Here is a 20257-nt window from a genome sequence, read left to right on the forward strand (position 1 = left end):
AATTTTCCCCTATTCTGGCCCAGTCTTTTAGCTGCCTAGACTCTCTTAAAGACATGACAGTCCTTGGCAGGATATTAAAGATGATGTTAACTGTCCTAACTGGGAAGAGACAGTCCCATTAGGCTGTCTCCACTGAAACAGCAATTTATAGTGCTTGTTTTAGGGCCAAATCAGCCTCAGTCAATAATTGTTTTTAGGTGCTTCATTTTGCATATCACACACTAACTAGCCTCTTTCTGCACCATTTAAACTCTCTCTAAACTGGCAATGCCCTGTTACTTTCCTTAATTCAATCACATACTCAGAAATTCTTTCATTGCCTTTTTGACTCCATTTATAAAAGCAGGAATGACTGTGATCACCATGGCTTTTAGGGATAGATGAGCTTGTAAAATTTCCACATAATCAGCAAATGTTTCAGCTGCAAGTTTAAAAAGCTGTTAAAATGTGCAACTTGCTGAGCAGCCTAACTGATTATACTCAGTAAAACTGACTCTCTTCTCATCAGTTATACCATTCGCTCATCTATCCTGTTCCAATCTCTTTTGAGAGATGGGCCAGTCTGCTACTGAACTATCAAACAAGTCCATTTCCCCCAAAGTGCCAGACATTTTTAACACAATTTTTCTCTAAGTGAGCAGATCACTTATAGTCCTAGTGTTGCAAGGTGCAGTTCCCATTTTAGTTGCACTGTCCCCAGGCTGCTCCCTATTCCTGACTATATTCCAAGATTAGGATCCCTGCCTTGCTGCTTAAGTGTTGTGTCTCTTGCTTTTTAAGCAACAAATAGGGTATGAAGGAACCATACAGGCACAGTGGAATCCAACTGTTTATTCAACTGACGCAGTATGCCAGACCTAGCTACATACACACATTGCCACTCTGGTTGGGTTCTGGCAACTTCTAAAATCTAGAACAGTGAGTACCACTAGAGGGCTCACAAATTATTTAAAAGGATCAATTAGCAATAATCGCGCCTCGGATTAACCTCATTGGCTACGATACTGCCACTGCGCAAAAGTCGTATGCTGCTTGGTCTATGGGTCTGAAACTGGCTTTGGGCGTCTGGAGCTCCTGGACTATACTGCACAGCACTTTGTGGCGTGTGATGCTCTTGGTCATTCCAAACTCCCACCACTCCCCATGGGGGGGAGATGCCTCCTACAGCTGTTGAGGCAGCAGGAATTGATTCAGAAACCACTCCAACTGCTTTATCAGCAAGCAATCACTTGCTCAGAGAGAGAGACAGAATGAGTTAATCTAATTCTGGAGCTGGAGGAACCCAGCCCTGGGGAACCTAGGTCCTGCAGGACAGCTCCATTGGGAGGGACTTGCAGAAGGGAGAAGTGGAGCTCCATATGAACACACAAGTGACACAAGTAGTACATTAATAGAATTACAGAACCTCCCCAGAAGAGTAACCCTAATAAATTAGCATACCCCAAAGTAACGGGCACATCTGGTAACAATGCCAAGAAGAACTGAACCACATTTCAGCCACTAAAGATTATGTTTGTGAAATTATTTTCAATGTGTATTTTGGATTTGGCTGTTGCTGGGTTTTTTAGGAAGTTTGGGAAAACCAGAGCACCAGAAAAGCCTGATTTTTTCACACCCTGCACATTTACTGCTCCCTGCAGCTGCCTGAGCAGTAACAATGTCACATCACAGATAATCAGTCACTTAGCACTCTCTCCCTCCAGGTCATTTGCACACTGGGAAAGTCACCAGTGCTCTGGCTGTCATGGCAACAGCTGCCTTTGCTGATTTCCCCTAACATTATTTCAGAGGAGCTGCAGTCAAAGCCGGGCTTGGATCAGCTGCTACTCGGTTCCCTTGGGCTTGTACTGGGGTACTCTACACTGCTTTTCAAAGGTACTTGCTGAAAAGGGGGTTACATGAAACTAAGATAGAGAATTACAGCTCCTTCCATGTATATTGTTTATCTGCTTCTTACCCATTGGGCGCTATATATGGCTTTCTGAATATTTACCTGTCATCTCCTATCATCACAAGAAAGACTCACAATTGTTACCTCCTCAAACAAGACTTTGTACGATGCTCAAACAAAAAACTGTGTTTAACATTAGTTAAGGTTGCTCTCATCAATAAACTAATAAAAAAAGTTAGAAAATACAAAGTTAGAGGATTAAAAGTGTGCACAGTCAAGCACTCTCAAGTTAGAAAATGCCAAAATGAACATTGCTCATGATACAGTCGGGACCCCTGCAGAGACCCAAATGCCCTCCCAGCCAGACAAACTCCAGGATCATCCTCTGGAGGCTGACCAGGCTTTTCAAGAGCAGGCTCAAGGTATTGAACTGGTGCTAGAGCATAGACAGGAACAGCTGATTGATCACAAGTGCTCTGCCTCAAAAGGAAAGGCACTAGAGCATCCCATCCACCTCTGCAAACTGGTCAGACAACCAGGCCTCTAGATTGATGCAATTCTCCAGCTAGGAGGGATTGGCGGCAGGAAGGTACATGCCAAGATAGAACAATGGACTCCTGCTCCACCAGATGGCAGAGAACGTGGGTAGGAGAGAGACCACCTGATACCTGTATCCAACCATCAGGGCAGAGCTCTTGACTCAGTGGACCCATGCAGAGGAGACTGCTGAATAGATGGCTTGGCAAGCCTCCACACATGCCAGTTCCCTCAGGTCCTGGGCCACGAGGAGCACATTGTCAGCATATGGCAGTAGGGCTACTCTCAAGTCCAGCTTTCACAGCACCAACCTGTCATTCTCTTGCAGAGGAGACTGAGAAGGGCTCAATGGCAATAGCAAACAGCTGCCCATAGAGAGGGTAGCCCTGATGCACCCCTTGACCAAAGATGACAGGCTTGGTCAGGGCACAGTTGAGCTTCCCCAGGCATTCTGCAGAAGTGCACAGCACCTGGAGAAACCCCATGAATTGGAGGCCAAAGCCAAACACCCGCCAAGATACCCATGAGCCACCCTGTCACAGGTTTTCTCCTGGTCAAGGAACAGGAGGTGGAATGACTGACCATACCTACTCGCCAGCTGGAAAAGATCTCAGACCAGACAACGGTTGTCCTGGTTAGAGACTTATACACTCTTCAGGGATTAATGCATCCCACCAAGGTTTGACGGTGACATTCCAGCAATGTTTGGAAAAGAGCTGGGTTTATTAGTCACCAAGAACACAGCATCAGAAATCCTTAGGTTAGCATGGAGACGTAAGGTTAAAGCGTAGTTCATTCTGGTCAGCCCAGAGCACCTGGCAAGCTGTTATGAACCCCATTTTCAGGCTCTGTCTCTCTCTCTCTGATTTCCTTCCTTAGGCTACGTCTACACTGCACACCTTACAATGGCATGGCTGTGCCACTGCAGCTGCACCATTGTAAGGTGCGCAGTGTTGCCGCCCTGACGACAAAAATAAAGCCACTCCCAACAAGGGGTAGTACCTTCGTCACCAGGAGTGTGGCTCCTGCTGACAAAGCACTGTCCACACCAATGCTTCTCATCGTTAAAATTTTTGTCATTCAAGGGGGTCTTTTTTCACACCCGAGCAAGGAAAGTGTAATGTAGATATGGCCTTAGTCAGCTCCCAGGTGAGAGAACTCCAAGGTTCTGCCACAAACTAACTCCTATTCCCTCACCTTACACCTCCCAGTCCTTTGTTCTTAAGCTGTAGACTCTGCTCAGCCTCTCTGCTGAGAGTTGGGGAAATCCTCCTCCCTCTGGGTCATTGGTGACTGGGCTTTCTATTGCCCTCTCGGATTTTCCACTGATATGGGTCTGTCTCGTTCAGTCCTTTTAATGACACATTCTGCCAGCTCAAACAGCTAGGCAACATACACACCTATGTGTCTCAGCCTGCCCCAAGAGCAAACTTATTCCCCCACCGTGTAGCCACGTAAAGCATTGAGGAAACTGAGGCACATCGGCTTCATAAAAAAATATTACAAAAAATTTCTACTTCTTCAAAGCTATGACCTTACAGTCCAGGCTGAGTATTGATACTAGGCACCAATTCCTCATGTCATGGAGGTCCCACTTTTTGGACAGCAGGGCAAGCATGGCCTGCCCTGCACTACATGAGACATGCCCCAGTCCCCAGGACCTTGGTCCAGACAACAGCAATGTCTAGCTCAAGAACGTTCCAGAATGCACAGTACAACTCTCAAGTTCAGCCCATTATTGCCTAGAGATTTTGTTAGGCATCAGATGGAGGGTTTCCAAGAACTCAGCCAGAGTAGAGGAAGCTCCAGCCAGTCCCGGTCACTCGCACTGACTGTAAGGAGTTCGTCCCATGGAATCTCACAAGCATCAGCATTAGTTGGACCATGGAGAAGTCTGCATAGAAAGCTCCCATCCTTTCCTGCTTCTCCACTGGATCCGTAAAAGGAGTGCTGTCCCCTTCCAGGGGCAGGTGGCATGCTTTTCCTCCATGGCATAGAAGCAGGAGCTGCAATCCACCTCCTGAAGAAGTTGGATACATGATCAGACAAAAGCATCCTGTGTCCAATGGTCATCAAGGACCCAGACCTCATCCTGCTTCTCCTGACACTACCTGCAGCAGGGTGGATCCCCAGGGTGAGTGTCCAGGCACCTCTCCGGCTCCAAAACCTTCCACTCCAACTGCTCAATCGCCAAATCACTCCTCTGACTGGCCCCCCAATGTAGTCGTGGCAGAAGAACTAGGCATGCCTCTTCCCCACATCCCCCACCTCTCCCCCGCCAGGCCAGCCAGAACTTCCAGGAGGCTGTTAAAATGCCAGTAGACCAGCCCCAGCTGCCCAGGCATCAAATAAACCATCATGGATACTACATGGTGGTCCAAGGGGACCAACCTGATGCTCGAGGAGTGGCCCACAAAGAGTTAAAATAGGAAACGTAAATGCAGTCCAGCCAGGAGTGGCATGACTGAGTATCCTCCACACAGACACAGGAAAAGGTGGTGGAGTCATCCAGGTGGTGGTTGCTCCAGATATCTACCAGGGCGTAACGATATCCCTGAGGACATCCACTGTGGCCTAGCACTTCTCTCAGACACATCCAGGGTGCTGTTAAAATCCCCACCCAGGACCAGGCACTTACGAGAATCCAAAGTGCCAAGGAAGGCAAAAGCCCATGGATACAACTGCACCCGCTTCGAGATTGGATATCAGGGCACAGATATTGACAAGACTGAGGATCAGCCCCTCCATGCAGACCCAGAAGTGCAGCTGGCACCCTGGCATGTCCTCGGCAACCCCCAGGACCCTGGGCCATAGGTCCAGGGAAAACAGGGTGGCCACCCAGCCCAAGAGTGCAGTGAGGTGGCTGAAGTACACCTTCTTCCCTCCCACTCCAGCCCCCAGCTGGGTTTGGTGGCTGAATCTATGTGAGTCTCCTACAGGAAGATCACAGAGTACCACCCCCACCCCCCCACAAAGCGAGTAGAGTACCTAGCATCAGCAGAGACTCACCCTACAGCCTCTTGTATTCAGAGATGCAATAGTATTTGGTTTAATTGGGGGCAGCCGCACCACTTGCACCTGCAACCTGTGCTTCCCAAAGGTGTCAGGGAATTGTAGAATCTGTAAGTTCACTGGCAGGCTGCGGAGTGCCACTCCTTGATCCCTTGACCCTCCCAATATGGCCCTTGCGCCCTGGAAGAGGAGACTGAAATCCCTCCAACTTCTGGAGAGTGCCTTCCTCCTGGAGCCTCGTGAGTCTTCCAGGAATTGGTACAGCTTGTCCTGTAGCATGGCAGGGGCTCTGAGGTCTCCAGACTTGACTGAGCCCATGGACTCCCAGTCATACTCCAGCTGGCCCCCATCAACACCTCCACAGCCTTTTGGGCAGGGGAGTGTTTACCCTTACTTTGATGGTGATGGAATGGTGGCATACCACCACCTTTACCACATTGTCCAGCTCGTTCCCAGACAAAGGAGTGAGTGGAGTACAGAAGCCCCTGCTGGAACGGGGAAGGGAAACAAATACAGCCCTTTGGTTAAGTGCCCCTTCTCCATGCATTTATGGAACTCAAACATCTACAAACACAAGATCCCCTGCTCCTTCCTTCTCTCTTGCTTTTCCTTGCTGCAGAAATTGCTGGCGTTGGATCATCCATGATTACAATGGACAGCCCCAAGCTTTCCCTGCCCTCAGTGTACAGCAAATTCAACACATCCATTGCTGAGCTCAACCAGGAGGAGCATGCAAACCCATAAACGATTAGTTGTATCTTTTATTAACCTCAAGGGGCAAGGCCTTTTCTGCTTGTCTTTACTTGTCATTCCTTGTGACTCTGCTCCAGTGACCTTCATACTTTCTTCTTCATGCTTTTAAATCCTCGGCTGGCGCCCTGCCCAAAGCAAATGGTTGATGGGATTCTGCAACAAAAATATACCATGTTAATAAAAAAATCTTAATGTCTTGTTTTTTTGTACTTATGTATGTGCCACTCAGAGCACACTTAACCAGAATGGTCACTTTGCTGAGATGCCTAACAAGAAACCAACTTAGTCTGATAGGAAATGACAATGACTGCTGTTTAACAGAGAGCGCATTAGCAAAAGTGCTGCTTCACAGGGACACAGTCAGCAATGTAAAGACAGGACCTGAACGGGGAAGGATTGGTCTGTGAGGAGACCGCATACTTCCACCTCTCCTTGGCAACCCTTTAGTTCTCCACACCCTAAACTCTTTAAAAATCCCCCTAGCCTTTATGAACGCTATTTATCATCATCATCAATGACCTGGAAGAAAACAGAAAATCATGACTGATAACATTTGCAGATGATACAAAGATTGGGAGAGTGATAAAATAATGTAGAGGCTATGTCACTGATTCAGAGCGATATGGATCACTTGGTAAACTGGCCCCAAGCAAATAATATGCATTTTAATACAGTTAAATGTAAAAGTATACATTTGGGAATAAAGAATGTAGGCCATACTTACAGGATGGGGGACCCTATCCTGGGAAGCAGTGACACTGAAAGAGATTTGGAGGTCATGGCAGATAATCAACTGAACATTAGTTCCCAGTGTGACACTGTGGTCAAAAAGCTAATGTGATCCTGAGATGCATAAACGGGAATTTCAAGTAGGAGAGGTTATTTTACCTCAGTATTTGCCACTGGTGCAACTGCTGCTGTTTCTACTGTGTCCAGTTCTGGTGTTTATGATTCAAGAAGGATGTTGATAGATTGGAGAGGGTCGATACAACGATTGAAGAATTAGAAAACATGCCTTACAGAATCATAGGACTGGAAAGGACCTCAAGAGGTCATCTAGTCCAGTCCCCTGCACTCATGGCAGGACTACGTATTATCTACACCATCTCTAACAGGTATTTGTCTAACCTCCCCTTAAAAATCCTCAATGATGGAGATTCCACAAACTCCCCAGACAATTTATTCCAGTGCCTAACTACCCAGACAGTTAGGAAGTTTTTCCTAATGTCCAACCTAAACCTCCCTTGCTGCTATTTACGCCCATTGCTTCTTGCCCTATCCTCAGCTGTTAAGCACAATTTTTCTCTCTCCTCCTTGTAACAACTTTTTATGTACTTGAAAACCGTTATGTCCCCTTACAATGATAAGCTAAATAGATTGAGCTTCTTGAGTGTAACAAAATGAAGGTTAAGGGGTGACTTGATTACAGTCTACAAGTATCTATATGGGAAGCAAATATTTAATTATGGGCTCTTCAGTGTAGCAGATAAAGATATAATATGATCCAAAGGCTGGAATTTGAAGCTAGACAAATTCAGACTAGAAATAAAGGCATACATTTTTAATAGTGAGAGTAATGAATCATTAGAACAATTTACCAAGGGTCACGATAAATTCTCCATCACAGACAACTTTTAAAGCAAGATTGGATGTTTTTCTAAAAGATCTGCTCTAGGAATTATGGTATTTTGGGGGAAGTTCTCTGGCCCATGACATACAGGAAGTCAGGCTAGATGATCACAATGGTCCCTTCTGGCTTTGGAATCTATGAATGATACATTCTGTTCACATTTTGAAGGGTTTTTAACGGATGCAGCGGTGTCTGCCTACAGAAAACCTGAAACAGCATCTGAGAGGTTTGAATTTCCCTGTTCATCTCATTCAGACAGTGAGTTATTGTTAGGCATCTGAGTTGACATGTCAACACTTAACTATTTCACTCCCAAAGGAGAGGGGAAAAAAATACACCTGTAGCAGGGTGGATTCCTGCTCCTGCCCTGCAGGGGTTAAAAGCAGCCCTGGGAAGGGGCTGTGGCTGGAGAAACCAGCCTGTAGGCTGGGGTCCGAAGCCTGGGCTGATTGGGGAAAGTAGGCCCAGCTGTGGCCATGCCCCAATCAGGCCCAGCAGGCCCCTATAAGAGGCAGTGAAGCCAGAAGCCCAGAACAGTCTCTCTCTGGCTGTAGAGGGAGAAGGACCTGGCTGTAGGGGGCTAGATAAGGTACCTAGGGTGAAGCAGGGCTAGGGAAAGGCAGAGGAGCTGGGGAGCTCCTGCCTGGAAAGCCCCAGGCTGCAGCCTAGCATTAGGCCAAGAGGTACTGGGTTGCAGGGAGCAACCCGGGACAGGCCAAGGCAGCAGGTCCAAACCCCTTTGCCTATGATGAGTGGCTGATACTGCAGTCTGCCCCAGTGAACAGGGGCTAGGTGGAGACTGGGTAGTAGCCAATACTGAGGCAAAGTGGGGATAGTGGGGTGAGGGTTCCCCTGGGAAGGGGGAGACCCAGTTAAAGGGGCACCGGGGTCCAGGGAGGGACATGGGGGCCAGCAGCTGACGTGGTGGATCACTGGCCTGCAGAGGGTGCTCCGGGCTGGGACCAAGCTAATTCCCAGAAGTCACCAGCAGGAGGCGCCGCAGAGGTGAGTCCGCCTATCTATAACATCACATTATGAAGATCTGCACAAGCCACTAAGGGTATGGCTACACTGAGAGCTGTTCAGCGCTGCCGTGGGAGCACTCCCACAGCAGCGCTTTGAAGTGCAAGTGTGGTCGCGGTGCCAGTGCTGGGAAAGAGCTCTCCCAGCACTGCACTTACTCCACCTCCCCATGGGGATTAGTTTACAGCGCAGGGAGCCACGCTCCCAGCGCTGCGGCACTGTTTACACTGGCGCTTTACAGCGCTGTAGCTTGCTGCGCTCAGGGGGGTGTTTTTTCACACCACTGAGCGAGAAAGTTGCAGTGCTGTAAAGTGCCAGTGTAGCCAAGCCCTAAAAGTAACAGCTCATTTTGGCACCATGTGTGTTACACGTGGAGGATACTTCCTCTTATTCCTCCCTCCTCCTAAATCAAGGAGCCAAGCCCTAAGAGGCTAGCAAGGCAAACCTCACCAAGGGGGAGTCAAGCCCAGCAGAACACACGATCATTTTTTAAAAATCTGCAGTTTAATGTGAGCAGTGTCGTATTTTAGCATCTGAAACAGAAGGACCTTATTTTGTGGGCAGAACTTGGAAAACCACTACTCGCCCCCAATTCAACTTTTTGGTAAAGTGAAGTTTTAAGTTATACATTTGTATCTTAAGAGAGACTGAAAAGTCTGTGGCTAGGCCCTGTCTACACAACAAAGTTGCACTGATTTAACTTCATTGGTTTAGAAAGCAATATAGCTAAATGGGTGCAATATCCTTTTGTGGCCTTTGACATTTTTACCATTATTATGAATAGGCAAGGCTTGAAGCCTGGGACTGAGGCCTGGGCCAAGTTAGGTAATTTTACAAAAATATTCACCCTGTTTTTCTGGACCAGTGTTAGCCCTTGTGTAAGTAAGTCTCCTGCAGCTAGAGCCATTTTTCCACCATCTCATTTGAACTTTTTTACCATATTAACGGACAATATGGTAAAAATGTGCCTGGCCAGTAGAGCCTCATCTATACTACGGCTCCCATCAGTGCTAACGCCAACTCCGCAGAACTGGTGGAGAATTTTTGTTAAGTGAAAGTGACTAGATTAGGTTTGAGAGAAAATTGAAATAATAAAACAGCAGAAATGCTGACAAGTGAATTAGATCCCTAGAATTATTTTTGAGTTAAAAACCTCAGGTGTTATTCACAATTAGGGCTGTCAATTAATCGCTGTTAATTCAAGTGATTACCTCAAAACAAATTAACCCAATTAAAAAATTAAAACTGCAGTTAATAACAATTCATCACACTGTTAAACAATAATAGAATACCAATTTAAATTTATTATAAATAGTTTGGATGTTTTTCTACATTTTTAAATATTTATTTCAATTGCACAGAATACAAAATGTACAGTGCTCACTTTATATCTTTATTACAAATATTTGCACTGTAAAAAAGAAAGAAATAGCATTGATCAATTCACCTAATACAAGTACTCTAGTACAATCTCTTGATCTTGAAAGTGCAACTTACAAATGTAGAATTTTTTTTTATATTACTGCAGTCAAAAACAAAACAATGTAAAACTTTAGAGCTTACAATTCCACTCAGTCCTACTTCTTGTTCAGCCAATCACTAAGACAAACAAGTTTGTTTATATTTACAGGCGATAATGCGGCCTACTACTTATTTACAATGTCACCTGAAAGTGAGAACAGGTATTCGCATGGCTGTTGCAGCCAGCGTTGCAAGGTATTTATCTGCCAAATATGTTAAACATTCTTATGCCCTGTCATGCTTCAACTTGCAAAATATTTGTAATAAAAATTATATAAAGTGAGCATTGTATTCTGCATTGTAACTGAAATCAATATATTTGAAAATGTAGAAACATCCAAAAATACTCATAATAAATTTAAATTGGTACTCTATTATTGTTTACAAATGTGATTAAAACTGCAATTAATCATGATTAATTTTTTTAATCGTTTGACAGCCCTATTAACAATACACATAATGAACTTCAGACTTAAAAGAAAAGAATACCTATATAGGGATAGGTTTTGACACCCATCCTGGCCCTTGTGCATTGCTGCAGTAGCATACAAGGGCTGTACAGGAACCACAATTGACTCTACGCTGCCCTTTGCAAGTCCCAGTTAACCAGAGGCTGCTCTAACTATGCTGATGGCAGTTTCAATCCACAGAGCAGCCTAGAATTTGGAGCCACCTTTGCACAACCTCACCTCACCTGCTGGGGGTGCAGCAAACAATCAAATCCACTTGCTTTAACTGGATCCTAAGTAAAACTCAAGAGAAGACTGCATCCCTTCCGGGTCCCCCACGCTGGCTAATTATTTAAAAAAGGTGAATTTGAGGGCATTTCCTTGGGTGAGTTCATTACACTTCTCTGTTACTGCAAAGATTCTCAGTTGTGACCGCAAGAATCAAAGAAATGAATCACTATCAATGCACAAAGCAGTCATTTGCTGCTGCCACCTGTTAAGTACAGAAACAGCAGTTTAATCCTAGTAAACTGCAAATAAACACCAAGAATTGGCTTTTTTTTCTTCAAACTCTTTGCAAACATCATTTTAACTTTTCAGAAGTGCTAAGCTTTGTGCATAAATGTGTATTTAGAAGGCTCAGCCCTCACTTGGGATCAACACTTAAAGGCATCACCAGAGCATCCAAAGCCCCAGTTAAGATCATGGCTCTATTGTGCTAGGTATTGCCCCAGCACATATAAAGACCTGATTCCTGCCACAAGGAGTTTACATAAACAAAAACAGACCTGGATTTATAGAGCTTTTTCTCCTGCAGTGATGAAATTGGGCCACTCACAGGCTGGGTAGGATTCTCCATGCTCTCACTTGGACAGATTTCCATGGAATCCACTTGTGACTGCTCGTAAGTCTCCACATTCACATCCATTGGCATACTCATATCCAGCTTAGAGGGAGGCTTACTGTGCTTGGTGCTGCTGCAGAAACAAAACCCTCCTTTCAGGAGCTGTCAACTGCCTCCTGGTCAGCTTGAGCTCAAGGGCCCAAGGTCATTTGATCAGGAAGCTACAAAACAAATTAAGTAAAACTGGCTCAGGAGACTCAGAAGAGGCCCAGCAGACGGCAGCGAGTGTCCTTGATCACTCTGGGTGGCCTGTAAAATGTTCAAGCAAGCAGAGCACTGCAGTGCTAGAGGGAAGCTGGCTCACTGGAGGAGCTCTCTTACAAGAGGGTCTGCAGAGTAGAGAGAACTACTGCATTACAGTACATGGGCTTCACCACAAGCTTCTTTCTTATGCCCATAAAGCATAACTGGGTTCATCTGGCTGAGCAGGGCCAATGAGTTTCCTTCCTTCCATAGCTTAGAGCATCATGCTGCAAAGAGATGAATGTTGATGCCTGATCCATGGCTAAGAAAGACACTTTCTACAATCAGCAGTTCACTTCCTTTCTATGTTCTAAGCCATTCAACTGAAAACTAGTGATAACAGAGTGGGTTTGATTGCCTGAGAGATCACTGGCCATTGCCAGTGTCATTGCTCAGATCAGTCTGTAAGAGCCAATGGCTCAGCCCCACTGTGTGCCTACTAAACTGTTAAGGATAGAGATCACCCTTCATTGCTAAATAAGCCTCCATGGTTCCCCAGCCTTGGAATAGGAATGGCAACATTAGGAGAGAGATGAAAAAGTTGATTGGTAACATCATTGCTTCAAGTAAGTGTGTGTCTATCCAAACCACTACTACTAAACTTCTTACAGCCACCTGAGAAACGGGCATGCCTACGCATGGGGGCAATCAGGATTTTGCTTCTCCAGCTGTTCATGTAGCACTGAAAGGAATCCTATGTAAGTATCTACAGCAGTCTCTCTCTCTCTCCTCTTCCTCCTGACTCAGCTGCAAACTCATGGCTGGCTCCTCTCCCTTAATGCTTCCACTGCTCCATGGCCAGGACAGAGAGCCAAGCACCAAACAAAGGAGCATGCCTCTGTTCTGCCATGTTTTTCAACCAGAATAGAGAGTGCTACAGAAGAGGTGAGGGACAGGCATCACCCTAACCCACAGATAGCGTGAACTGGGAGGAAATGGCTCTGGCCCTGGCTTATGCAGGGTCACTGGTACCCTCTGGTTGACCTGCCAGCCTCCTCCACCTGGGATAGGATTGCTAAGCATGTGTTGGGCTCTCCAGGCCCATGCACTCACTCTGGGGATGGATTCCTGCACTTGACACAGCTTGGCAGGCCTTTTCCTGCCACCGAAGCCACAATAGAGACTGTTTGCCCTTCAGCCCTGCACTCACTCACCTCCCTGAAGTACACAGGCAGAGAAGGGAACAGAATGCCCCCTTTGGAGCAGAGCAGGTGCTGCTGTGATTGCAGCTCGGCTCTCTGTACTTCAGGGAGAGTGCAAGGGAAGCAAGGAGCTCGGCAGAACGGGGAGGACTCATTGGCTCACTGATAAGGAGTGAGCAAATGTCTTTTTAGCACCCCTTTCACTCACGTGATGTGGGTGAGTCATCCCTGTTGGAAGGGCCTGAAGGCCAGTATTCCTTGGTTCATGAATTCGCATGCTAGGCTCTAACATTTTTGCATTCAGTAAACAACCTCTTTATACTCCAGAGGCCAGAAATAAACTAGTGCAATTACAGGAAGGGAATGCATGAGCTCTGGAATCTGACACTAGCTTGTGTAAATATGAAGTGCTACTGACTAAGCCCAGAGAAGCATGAGATTGCTGGATTTTCAGGTGTTCTCTGCTTCTGAGGACCAGTCCCCAGCAAATAGAAGGATAAATGCTTGCTTTGTCAGTGTATTTGGCACTTACCTTTTAGCTTTTTTTGGTTTATCAAATCGAAAATCAGAAGGATAAAGATGTACTTTGACTAAGTGATCTTTTCGGTCTTTGCTGCTCTTGAACTTCTCTGCACAGCCTTCTACCAAACACTGATACTAAAAAGCGAGAAGAGAGAAAGGTAATTCTAAAACTTATGCAGTATAAGCAAGATGGGAGTTATTCACACAGAATTTCTCCAAGGCAAGACAAGATGTCTACCTGGCACTTCCATATTGATACACAGTACTAAAGATGTTCATCTACTGGATCCTCTCTAAAAAGTGATTTAGTCCAATCACAAACTATTGGGCTCTACAACTTTTGTTTATGCGTGAGGGAAAAGTCATTCCCTCCACCACAGGAACCACTGGGGATAGTATATTTTATGGCCTGAGTCATTAAGACCACATGATTGCGTGGTTCCTTTTAGCCTTAAAAACCTATGAAAGCCAATATAATTCACACATTACAATCTCCAAGTTACATGGGTGCGCTGAGATTGTTTCACAGAATTTGGAACTAGTTTAATTTGTTGGGAAACTATTTCTATCTCTAGTATTAGGAAGTACTTCCATCTCCGGTATTAGGAAAATATTGTTTATTTTCTGCCACCCCTTGCACATGGCTCCTTGACTGCATGTGTATGAGGTAAAGTCCAAATTACTAAGGCCCATCAGGAAAAATCCTGGAGAGTGCAATACTGACTCCCCAAGTACCTGCACATGGTGGCAGCAGGAAACCTGCTTGATCAAAAATGTGTAGTTTACGGAGGACAGAAAAGAGAAGTATCTGCTGACTAAACTCAGGATGCTTAGATATTAGCAAAGTTGGAAGCTAGTGGATAAATGTAAAGTAATGCACATTGGAAAAAATAACCCCAACTATACATACAATATGATGGGGGCTAATTTAGCTACAACTGATCAGGAAAGAGATCTTGGTGTCATCATGGATAGTTCTCTGAAGATGTCCATGCAGTGTGCAGCAGCAGTCAAAAAAGTGAACAGGGTGTTAGGAATCATTAAAAAAAAAAGGATAGAGAGTAAGATGGAGAATATCTTATTGCCCTTATACAAATCCATGGTACGCCCACATCTTGAATACTGCATACAGATGTGGGCTTCTCATCTCAAAACAGATATACTAGCATTAGAAAGTTCAGGAAAAGGCAACTAAAATGATTAGGGGTTTGGAACGGTAATCTCTCCATATGAGGAGACATTAAAGAGGCTAGGACTTTTCAGCTTGGAAAAGAAGAGATTAAGGGGGGATATGCTAGAGGTATATAAAATCATGAGTGGTGTGGAGAAAGTGAATAAAGAAAAGTTATTTACTTGTTCCCATAATATGAGAACTAGGGGCCACAAAATGAAATTAATAGGCAGCTGGTTTAAAACAAATAAAAGGAAGTTCTTCACACAGTGCACAGTCAACCTGCGGAACTCCTTACCTGAGGAGGTTGTGAAGGCTAGGACTATACCAGGGTTTAAAAGAGAACTAGATAAATTCATGGAGGTTAAGTCCATTAATGGCTATTACCCAGGATGGGTAAGGAATGGTGTCCCTAGCCTCTGTATGTCAGAAGGTGGAGATGGATGGCAGGAGAGAGATCACTTGATTGCTACCTGTCAGGTTCACTCCCTCTGGGACACCTGGCATTGGCCACTGTTGGTACACAGGACACTGGGCTGGATGGACCTTTGGTCTGACCCAGTATGGCTGTTCTTATGTTCTTAGTTTGATTAAACCAGTTAACTATTCCAACTTCACAGATGGGCAAACCGACTACTCTAGCACTGCACATGCAGGACAGAGCCTGTTTGACAGCAGATCCATTTCCCTTGTTTCTTTCCTTTAGGTACTATTGTCCTAGGGAGAAGTTAGCTCAAGTCAGACTTACACACTTGTGTTTATCCACTTATTCTTAGTTTTACAATAAACAAAGGAGAGAGGATGGCTAGTCCTACATGCAGGAGATCTGGGTTCTACCCCTGGCACTGTGTATGACCATGGAAAGTCTCTTCCTCTCCGAGAGCCACAGTTTCTCCATTAGAAAAACAAGAATAATACATTCTTAAATCACTGGACATTGAGGCATAAAGAACATGCAGTGCTTAGAGATCATTGGATAGAAGGAACTATAACTGAAAAGAATGTTATTATTTTCCTTTTGCATGAATCAACTTGTGTCTTGTGCTCTCTCTATAACTAGGTCCGTACCAAATACACAGTCCGTTTTGGTCAATTTCACAGTCATAGAACTTTAAAAATAGTACATTTTATGATTTCAGCTATTTAAATCTGAAATTTCACAGTGTTGTAATTGTAGGGGTCCTGACCCAAAAATGAGTTGGGGGAGAGGGGGAAGCAAGATTATTGTACGGGGGGGGTGTTACTAGAATGTTCTCACGTGCTGGATACACAATGAAATCTTTGCTTACAACTCACCATCTTTTGCTTCTCTGCCATTATCTGGAAGAGAGAGTCATGCCACTCCAGGATGTGAGTATCTAACAGATGCACAGAGGGGAAAGAGCGTTTGCAGAAAGAGCACATGTTCCTGTGCAGTGTGTTGTAGTGATGTTCATAACCCTCTAAGGTATCAAAGACCTGGCAACACCCAACAATATGACAACAGAATTCTGACACCCTAGAAGGAAGCAATGAAAACATTTGTATTTTTAGTTTTTGTCAAGGCCACCCAGAGCATGTGAATCAGTTCTTCTGCATACATCTAAATAAAATCTTTACAATATGGTAGTTTTCATTAAGATCTACTTGATACAGGAGAATATGAGCACTATTAAACTGGAAAGACGACAGACTTAGTTTGTGAGGATTTTGAAATAAGGAACTCATATTTGTGGCTCAAACTCCTTTTACCTAACTCACAGCCAGAACCCGTGGGTCATGCATACAGAGCTGAACTTACAATTAATTATGTAATGAATTAATACTGGTCAGCAATATGAGGTATGAGCTTTATATTTCAAAATCCGGGTAGATCTCTATGAAATAGCTCACTTTGTTCTCTAGGTGCCTTCGAGTTTTTTCTGGGATAACTACTGAATATTTTGAAACTAGATGGAAATCTTGGGCAATGTGTTCATTTTGACAAGGTTATTTTCCCTGACCAAACATCCCCTGAACTCCAAATTTTTTTAATTGACTGAAGTAATGATCTATCATGTAATTTACTCATATCTTCTAGGTTAGCTGAGATTTAAATTTAAATTCCCGGGTACCTTTGGGAATGCATTGCCCATTTACACCCATGTTTTCTGAAGGGATGATTTATCCAGATCTGACAAAGAGATAACCAACATTTCAGATTTAACATCATTTTAAAGCCAAATGCTTCCTCAAAACCTGAATTTCTTTCAATAACTATAGGGAAAGCTTCAGGTTCAATAACTATCACATCTTCCACCTGTAAGGCACTTTGTGGTGTCTTCCTTCCTTCCCTGTTTCCATGATTAGCGCAAAAAATAAAGGAGATTGAAAACATCCCTGTCTCGTATCTGTATAACTCAGACAGATAAGACTCAACTCCAATCACTTATGCTGATGTTTTTGAACTGGTGTATAGAGAAATATTCCTCTGAAGGAAAGAGGCACCAAAGCTTATCTGAAGTTGCAACAAACAAGCAAAAAAAAAACTGTACCATCTATCAAGAGACCTCTCTTTGTCAAGAAATAACAAAGGGGAATCAGTTTACTTTGATCTGGTACTAGGAATGATTGAAAGTACTCCACAACTATTCAACATTTGTTTATCCTTAATGAATCCAGTCCAAGCCAGATGTGTACAACACTGACAGATAGTATGGACCACAAACTGGTAGTTAGAGGGAGAGTCAAAATTCAGTCAAATGCATTTTTGTTAACAGGACCCACAACAGAATTTGTATGAATGACACCACTTACTTGGATCTTTCGGTCACTTCGGTAACATTTGTTAGGATATCTTGGAGATACAAGTGTCTATGAATGTCTCCATCCTGGAACAGGAAATAGCGATTATAAGCATGTTACAGCAATGTGTGTTCAAAAAGCAAATTGGATATTATTTTTATTCCCAACAAGTAACTCTGTTAAAAGAGAGTTAAGAATGAGAATACATGTTACTGTGAACTTGACTCTGGATCAAGCATAATATATTGATCTAACTTAGCTAAACCCAGCTTACAGACCATGATTAAAAGTGCAACTTGGCATACTCAACAGAGCCCTAGGGCTTGTGTACACACATGTACCAGTGTCCTTTACTGTTACTATCAGCTGCTTTGTTGCTAACAACTGAGAACATAATTCTAGAGACACTCAAGGTCAATGAGACTAACTCATGGGCATAATGCTTGAAAAGGATCACACATCCAAAGGGGATTCTTCTTTAGCTTAAGTTGAAAGGGGCTGTGCTTTTGGAGCAGGAGTCAAGAGTTCTCTCTGTGCCATGACTGAGAAGTTCCAAGTGGCTAAATCAGGCAGCACAGCAACAAATATGCTGCTATCATGGACTGGTTTCAGAATTTTTCTTTATAAATTAAAAAAAAGGGGGAGGGATGGGGGGGACAGTCTACTGCAGCTTTCAAAGAAGCACAGTCACTTTGAACCATTTTACTTGTAAACTTGTTAATCTGTTTCCATACAGCTTCTTTTCTGCCATTATAATCACGTTTACACATCTGCACGCATCATGTTGCCCTAGCTGCATATCAGAGCATTCTGGAATAGACTCAGCAGTTCTTCCACAGTGCCTCACCAGATAATAATGCCCTGACAGGACCACTAAAACAGAACACTACACTTCAGACATCATATCACAGAAAGCTGGGAGGACAGAAGACTGACAAAACTGCTGAATGTTACAGTGAGACTGTTATGTTCCAGCCTAGGCAACACATTGAGCTGCCAGTCATGCCATTAACTAGTTACAAACTCAGTTAACAGTGCCAGAATCTATAACCAAAGGCAGAGGCCTCACTATCCAGGTGAAAGACAACAAACTCACCCTAGATGCTAGGAAAGGGGAGGGCTGTAACTCCTTCCAGAGTGTTGTCCTTGGCCCTGCTAGAGAGATCTAGTTTTTGTATCTGCTAACAGAAGTCTTATATATTTAATGCCCACTTGTGTGTGTCTCACCCCAACCTGGCCGCTGAAAAGAACTTTCTGTTCCACCCTCACAACGTAGGGCCTTTTAGCTGCTGTGATGAAGAGCGGTGGTGATGGTGGCCGATGAGTCTGCACAGTTCTGCTCCTGGTCCTAACTGGTTTGGAAGTTTGTCCTCAACCTCTGTGACGAACTTTTGTGCTTGTCTCTGCTGCTGCTGCTCGGACATTTCCTGAGAGCTACACAACACAGAGGATTCCTGACCATCATTGCTACTTACACAGCTCTGAAAAGCAGCAGAGGTACTACAGCCACCTGTTTGCAGACTTAGGCTCACCTCAGTTTGCTTTTCACGAAAAGACTTTTTTTTTGCAACCAAAAGGGCTAGAGACATGAGGATCTACATAAAACTATGTCATGGGCTCTAGTGGAGTGGACAAATAGGACCCATGTCCAAGAGCCTGAAGACCCTGGCCATCACAGTGCCCAGCCCATCAGGGATCAGGAAGATTTAACTCACAGCATTCGTCAGCTAGACCATGTGAAGGACTCATCCCTGGAGGTTGCTGGGCTGGACTGGTTCCTGCCACCAGCAGGACAGGCTTACAGCCAGTCTCACAGTTTAGGGCAACTTTCCTGAAACCACAGGTCCTGAGTCACATAACTACATGAAACGCTCCCTTTGTTCAACAGGAGCATGGTGTTAACTCTCCTGATTTGGGGGGAATGGGATTTTGGCAGCGCCTGGCAACGCCCTGAGATGCTCCAGCCATCTAGAAAATTTGAGCTCTCTCTTTGGCTGTCTGCCTGCTGGGGGAGGAACAGCGTGAGGAGCGAGCAGAGGTCAGGCGCGGGTAGGGGCACAGGATCAGCTGCAGGGCAGCGGGGCCACGGCGGGGATCGCGAATTCACAGGTCAGACCGAAACACACGGTACTGCCAAAGAGAGCCTCAGCTGGGTCCAGCGGGTGATCTGTGCTCTCGCGGCTGGCGCCACTGGAGGGCAGGTGTCTCTCGCGGGCCGGGCAGCCGGCGGGCACTGCCCCCGGGCACTGGGTCGGAGGAACTGCGCGGGGGGGGGGGGGCGCTAAGAACAGCGCTCGCTGCTGTTCCTCCCAGCTGGCGCCGCCGAGCGCGCAGGTACCCTCTCCGCTGGGACTGCATTTCCCATCCTGCCCCGTGGGTAGCAGGCCAGAGGCCACGCGAGGGCTGCCGGGAGCTGTAGTCGCAGCCGGGGCCTTACCTCAAAGAATTCGTGCTGGCGATGGAAGCGGAGGCGGCTGGGGGAGAAGCAGAACGGAGCCCGAGGCGGCGTGCAGGGCTGGACGGGCAACATGGGCCGTTCCACGCGCAGCGAGACGCTGAGTTCCGGCGGCAGCAGCATCCTGTCGAAGTCCCCGCGAACAGGGTGCGCTCACCGGACCGCCATCTTTTGGGGGTCAGGGGGAACGAGAAGATCACTTCCGGGTCGGCGGGTACTTCCGGGTCACACCGGAGTGGGT

The 20257-nt window shown here is 45.4% G+C and overlaps 1 protein-coding gene and 1 pseudogene across 2 annotated transcripts; both read right to left on the reverse strand.

The window, feature by feature from the left end:
• Window positions 1–852: 852 nt before the first annotated feature.
• On the reverse strand, window positions 853–1022 carry LOC116834408 (U4 spliceosomal RNA; annotated as a pseudogene).
• Window positions 1023–6183: 5161 nt separating this feature from the next.
• Window positions 6184–20139, reverse strand: ZNF511 (zinc finger protein 511). Of its 2 annotated transcripts, none has more exons than XM_032796465.2 (6): window positions 19999–20139; window positions 17574–17647; window positions 16095–16296; window positions 13638–13762; window positions 11605–11790; window positions 6184–6346 (listed from the first exon to the last, which is right to left on the reverse strand). In XM_032796465.2, exons 1-6 carry the CDS (start codon window positions 20137–20139, stop codon window positions 6277–6279), a joined length of 798 nt encoding a protein of 265 aa, XP_032652356.1. In that variant the 3' UTR covers window positions 6184–6276. The 2 variants fall into 2 exon arrangements, with proteins under 2 accessions (XP_032652356.1, XP_032652355.1); XM_032796464.2 differs by having other exon boundaries at window positions 11605–11793.
• Between the last annotated feature and the right edge of the window lie 118 nt (window positions 20140–20257).

Source organism: Chelonoidis abingdonii, chromosome 15, assembly GCF_003597395.2.
Source record: "Chelonoidis abingdonii isolate Lonesome George chromosome 15, CheloAbing_2.0, whole genome shotgun sequence".
NCBI classification, from domain to species: domain Eukaryota; kingdom Metazoa; phylum Chordata; order Testudines; family Testudinidae; genus Chelonoidis; species Chelonoidis abingdonii.